This window comes from Curcuma longa, chromosome 7 (genome assembly GCF_044706935.1).
Source record: "Curcuma longa cultivar G26 ecotype Majalengka, Jawa Barat chromosome 7, ITB_CL_G26_1.1, whole genome shotgun sequence".
Lineage (NCBI taxonomy): Eukaryota > Viridiplantae > Streptophyta > Magnoliopsida > Zingiberales > Zingiberaceae > Curcuma > Curcuma longa.
The window spans coordinates 1,139,201-1,145,268 of NC_133867.1; the positions used below are offsets into that span (position 1 = coordinate 1,139,201).

The following is a 6,068-nucleotide window of genomic DNA, read 5'->3' on the forward strand; positions in this document are numbered from 1 at the left end:
GATACATTTTCAACATTACAAGAACTTATTGGGTCACACACAAAGAACACGATATTTCGAAGATAAGTTGATTTTAGTTTGACTAAAATATGATTCATAATTGGATTAATTAAGTTAAACTCAAATGAATTAAATTAGATTATAAGATTGAGTTAAATCCGAGTTAGACTCACTTAAATTAGACTCAACCACTTAATAATGGATAATGTTCATTAAAAGGTTTAATGAAACATTATTTAAGAGGAAGGCCAAGATATATTTTATTCATTGGATAAATAGAAGATGAAGAGTTAAAAAGAATACCAAGAGTTTTTTATATTCATTATGATTTATGGATATTAAGAAGAGGGGAAGCTCAAGGGGCAAAGATCCTTTGTATTCATTGGATGAATACAAAAAGGCTTCTTGTAATTTTGAAAAAGAGAGAGTGCTCATCATCTCTCTTCTTCCTTCTTTCTTCTTGGCCGAAATATACAAGGTGTATTTTTTATCCTCTTTGTCTTGTGAATTATTCCAAGTTGCTAGCACAACTAAGGTGGTTCATCTCTGATCGAGATCATGTTTGTGTGGATACTATTAGAGGCACAACCATTCTGATCGTGTAGAGATTCGACGAACCAAGGACTAGCAAGATACACTAAGGGCACGCAACAAAGGTATAAATTTTAGTTAGAACTTTGTATGAATTTTTCGCATGGATCATTAGAAGGGATCCTATTTTCTACTATGTATATTATTATTTTTAACATAAGAGATCCCAACACAAGACACTAGTTTACAAACTCACAAACACTTATCCTCATCTCGTTTCTCATTTTCTATTGATACATTGTGCCCAAGTGCTCTCCATGTTCAAATCCGTAATATAATGCTTATAAATTCAATTTCTATATTGTTGTCTTACATCTTACATCTTTTATATTGTGCTTATCTTCACCACTAGAAGTTTTCTGAAAAAGTGATCTTTTTAAAGGAATCACTATATTTATTAAGATATCATTGCAAATTTAATTAGTTTATACCAGTGTAAGTTTAATTAGTTTATGTCACTACAAGAAAATTACTATATACCCACGATAAACTTTAGCTACGTATATATAAACTGTAGGTAAAGGTAACATATAGTCACAGATATACGACACCGTCACTATAAGTTATAGGGATAGATATCAATACTGTGGCTATTGGATATCTATACCTACATTTATATTTTACTGTCACTATAAATTTTTTTTACTGTGAGTATAAGTAGTATATACCTATATTTATAATTTACTGTCACTATAAGTTTCATTGTTATTATAAATAATTTTTAATGATATTTATCAAAATAAATTATTTTAAATATTAAAGTAGCATATTAAATTATTTATGATGATAAATTATATTAATGAAAAATTAAATCATAATATAAAAATATTAAGTACAATTTATTTTAATTATTGGTATATTTAAATTTTATTTTGATATTTATATCAAATCCCTTTTTATTTTTTACTTTTATCAATTTATTTTGATATTAGAAATATGATTTATCATATTTTTTTAATGATATTTAATTTAAATATAATTATAAATAATGTTTAATGATATGTATTAATATCAAAATCTTAATTCGATCCTTATATCCTATTCATTACTGCCCTTCGCCGCTAACCTATTAATTAAAATATTATATTAAACTATTTATAATAATGATAAATTTTATACCATTATTTCCTTATACCCTACTCGTCGCTTAACCTATTCATCAATGTGTCGATCGATTCTCTAAAACCTTCTACCGCCTCCGCCGCTAATCCCTCACGATTCACCTCTGCCCTTCGTCGTTCGCCGTTAGCCGCTCCCGTTCGCCGTTAGTCGCTCCCCTTCGCCGGTTGCTCGCGCATCTCGACGCCTACCCATCCGCTCTAATTTCTCGCGATTTTCTGCTCTGCTCGCCTTCGCCGCTTGCCTTCGATCGTTCGTCGTTCATCGTTCGCCGCTCCCCTTTGCCATTCTCTGCTTCTGGTTTGTTCAATAATTACTCAATGACTTCAAGTTTCTAGTATTGTTATGGACGTTTCTGAAATTGTTTAAACTGTTAATGCATGATATTACAATGGTTTGTGCCAAATCATTGTAATTGCTTGATTCTTCACTCTGAATTTTGTACAGTAGATGGTACGTCCATAGAATTTGATTAGAACTATAGGATCGGTTTGCATCTCCAGGATCTACCTAATTAGCTCTGTTCTAGGTTTTGTCTACTCAATGTAATGCCTAATTAGCTCTGTTCTTCGACTTCCTAATAAAAATTGCCAATCAGATATATACTAATGTTAATCTTCACGAGAATAAAAAATAAAGATGTTCGCCATGCATGTTTTCAAAGTGTAGCTTCAAGGTTTAATTAACTCAAGGAGGTACTCATCCTTAACATAAAGTCTATTAGCTAATAAATTCTCAGCAATCTTAAGTTTGCAACTACGTGGAATTTGGATTGACACTTGAATGGAAGGACTTTAGGCAAGAAGCTAAAGCAGCTAGAAAATAATGTTTCCTAGAGAAAGAATCAGATACTAGTGTTATGCATTAAGCAACTGCTAAGGAAGACAAAGATCTCATCAAATGAAATTAACTACTATGGTCAATTAACTGATATCATTCAATTGGATTATTCAGGAAGATATAAAGTTATTTTTTTCAAGTGTGATTGGGTAGATATCAATAGAGGTTGCAAGAAAGACAAATTTGGGAGGACTCTTGTAAATTTTAAGTTTTTAAAGCATACTGGAAAAGATATTTGTGATGACCCATATGTTTTTGCATCACAAGCTAGGAAGGTGTTTTATGTCTGGGATGAGAGAAATAAGGATTGGCCTGTGGTTGAGAATGTAAAAGTGCGAGATACATATGATATGGGTGATGAGGACCCCAATGATATTGAGCCAATGAGTGAGCAAATCACACATGATATAGATGAAGCAACTCAGAATGAGAATGATTGGCTTAGGAGAGAAGTTAATGATGATGATGCAGTGTTGGAAGTTGAGGCTAATGCTATTGTTATCCATGACGATAACAATTCTGACGATGATGTTAATCAAGAGGATTGTTTTTAATTGTAATTGATAATACTTTGCTACAATCTGGTGTTTTTATGATCTGCATATTTTTTTTATTTATCTATTATTATTTTGTATTTATCTTCTATGTACTGCTTCGTTTGTTTTGTATATTGGATGTTCTATCTGCACTTTTTTTTTATTTCTTGTAGTGTGTCATTACAAGTTAACTTAAAAATTCTATTGTAAGTTGATATTTGTTTCATTGAATATTAACTTAATTTAAGCTTAGTTAATTTTTGCCCTTCAAATTTAATTTCGTCTTTATTTTATCATAAAATTATTTAGTCTTTATTTTCATGGTTGTAAACTTTGATTGTTGATTGTTCTATTTAGTTATTTTTATTGTCAACTCCTAAAATTAATAAACATGTTATTTACCTATCCTCTAGTGTGAATACGATCCAACAACCGTGTGCATCCAATTTACTAAATAACTTATTACTTGACTATTGGACACCTAAAGTCATCCATTTAAGGGGTCTTGTATATAAGCTCTTAGTAGGTTTGACGATCATTTTCTCATGTTCCCAAATAAATTAAGTGTCTAAAAAGATCCAAGAGTTTGATTAAGGTTGAAGGCTTCATTTTCATCAATCTCTTGATAATTTAGTCTCTTCCTTTGTTTTTTTTTACTTAGAGGAGAGGTGAAAATTCTTGTGATAGAAATCCTTGTTTAAGGTCAAGTTTATTAAAGTTGTGAAATTCATTAACTCTTGTAAAAAAAATGGCAATAGTGGATATTTACAATGATGGCAAACTAGATACATCATAGATCATGGAATACAAGTGTTGTATTTGAAACATAGAAGGCATTGTGTTTTCTGCGTTTCAACTAATCACTAAGAGCTTGATACAATCTAATTAACTTGACACGATCAACTGATCACACACTAACATAGTTGTAATGCTAATTCATTGTGTTTTTATTATTTGTCTTTGTTCAAAAATTTTTTAAATTGGGCACCATCTCTTTATACCCCCAATTGAACCGTCAATGCCCCTGTAGCTAGTGCCCTCAAGTCTTTTAAGACTAAATCAGTGATGTAGCCATATGTTTTCCGGATTATTCGAATAGCTTATTTAGAGTATTGACTTCCCATTGGCTCACAAACATTATTCTATAATATTTTTACTCGCGGAATAGATTATTCATATCAAATGAATCACCTATTGTTAAATAAAATATTATACTTCCCATATTGGTTGGACAAATAATTTCAACAATTGTTGACCGTATGACCGGTGCGGAGAAGCTTCCGATCGACCAGTGGGCATCAGATATCAAACGTTGGAACTCCTTGATCTCGTCCAACAGTGAGGAGACTAGCAAATGTGAATCACAAAATAAAATAAAATATAAATAAAAACACCCAATGACCTCGACGAACGAACAATGCTTTTCTTATCAAAGTCATCTTGAGCACATGACACACAGAATGTAGGAGAAAGATAGACATCATAAACCTGTAGGTACAACAAAGTCTATAAAAGGGCGCATGGATTATCTACCCGATAGACAAAGGCGAGTTAATTGGTTGGGGATCTAAAGATAAAGGCAGGAGGCTTGTTTTCGACGTTGGATTCTACAAGAGGCACCTCGAAGGTCAAGATGATCACTAGGAGGACATCCCACATGACACGCGGAACCTCGTGGGCAGACAGGATTAATTAGATGTTGGTGTTTTAATTGAATAGGAATTATTGAGGAAACAACTAGCAGACCACAAATAAAACCCCAATCCAGGCATTTGTCAATAAAGTAAAATCTTAAAACAATGCTAAAAATAGAAAAAAGGAAAGACAAAAAAAACAGGAGTCAAATAGCCGTGCCAATATAACTAAATAAAGAACCATATCCAAATGCAACAAAATAATCCTAAAATTAATCAACTTAAAAAAAAACTTATATAATGCAAAATAATTAAGGCTATTCCGAGAGCCATAATGAGCGCAGAAGTGGTGGCCGATGCTGCAGAGGAGATGACCACAGGGGCGGAGTAAGGTGCAGGTGCAGGTGCCGGTGACGCCGTGGTCGCTTTGGGGGCTGGGTTGGAGAGAACTCGGACTATGAGTCTTTGGCCGGCCTCGCAGTGCCTGGGCTCCCCGCTGATGAAGAAGAAGAGGCCGCTGCGGTCGAGTGTGACGGTAGTGATGCCACTGGCGAATTTGAGCAGGGGGTTCGCCGTGTAACACCTCTTGTAGTCTTCCTTTGTCACTTCCAGCAGCGAGTCATTCTGGTACTTGAAATCTACAACGTCATACTTAGATTATTTCTTAAGAATGAGAAGTACATACGTTTGTTTTTCTAAAACCCAAAAAAAATGACAAAAACAAGGTAGAGAAACTCGATTATATTACAAAGGGAATCTCCAATTTGGAAGCGGTTCTGCGTCGCCCAGTGGTTGTAGTTCTCGGCTGCATCGCCGGTGGGCTTGGTCCAGCCCTTCACCCCTCCAACCTGGAACTCAAAGGCAGACGCTGACCAGTGAAGCAAAAGCGCAGCGCTAAAAATGAAGAGGGAGATAATGTTGCAAAGAACCGCCATGACGAGACTAAAAGGAGATCAGTTCCAGGGACGAGTAGAGCAAAGGAAAATTGGTGCGGTCCTGCGGAATGGGGAGGAATAGAGATGGACATTAGCGTGTTAAATAGAGAGCGATCAAACGTGAGAGAGTGGTGGAAATGGATGGGATCAAGGGCGAAGTGGGGGGTGGCTACATGATCATATTGGTTCATTTTTTATCTTCTTGTTGCAAACTATTTTGATCAGTTAATTAAACACTGATATATTACGTGGAATTTGGTATTGATTTATTACATGCAATTTAAATGTCGGCATGTTATGTAGAGCTTTTTGCCGTATTATTTGATATATAATCGTGGCTTTAAATTTATATATCTTAGGTTTTTTTTTTTCATCTTATCTTATATCATTCGCTATAAAAATTAAATATAGTA

At 33.9% G+C, this 6,068-nt stretch overlaps 1 protein-coding gene across 1 annotated transcript; it reads right to left on the reverse strand.

Moving 5' to 3' along the window:
* Positions 1-4,996: 4,996 nt before the first annotated feature.
* Positions 4,997-5,655, reverse strand: LOC141831736 (mavicyanin-like). The gene is made up of 2 exons (XM_074719139.1): positions 5,469-5,655; positions 4,997-5,358 (listed from the first exon to the last, which is right to left on the reverse strand). Exons 1-2 carry the CDS (start codon positions 5,653-5,655, stop codon positions 4,997-4,999), a joined length of 549 nt encoding a protein of 182 aa, XP_074575240.1.
* Between the last annotated feature and the right edge of the window lie 413 nt (positions 5,656-6,068).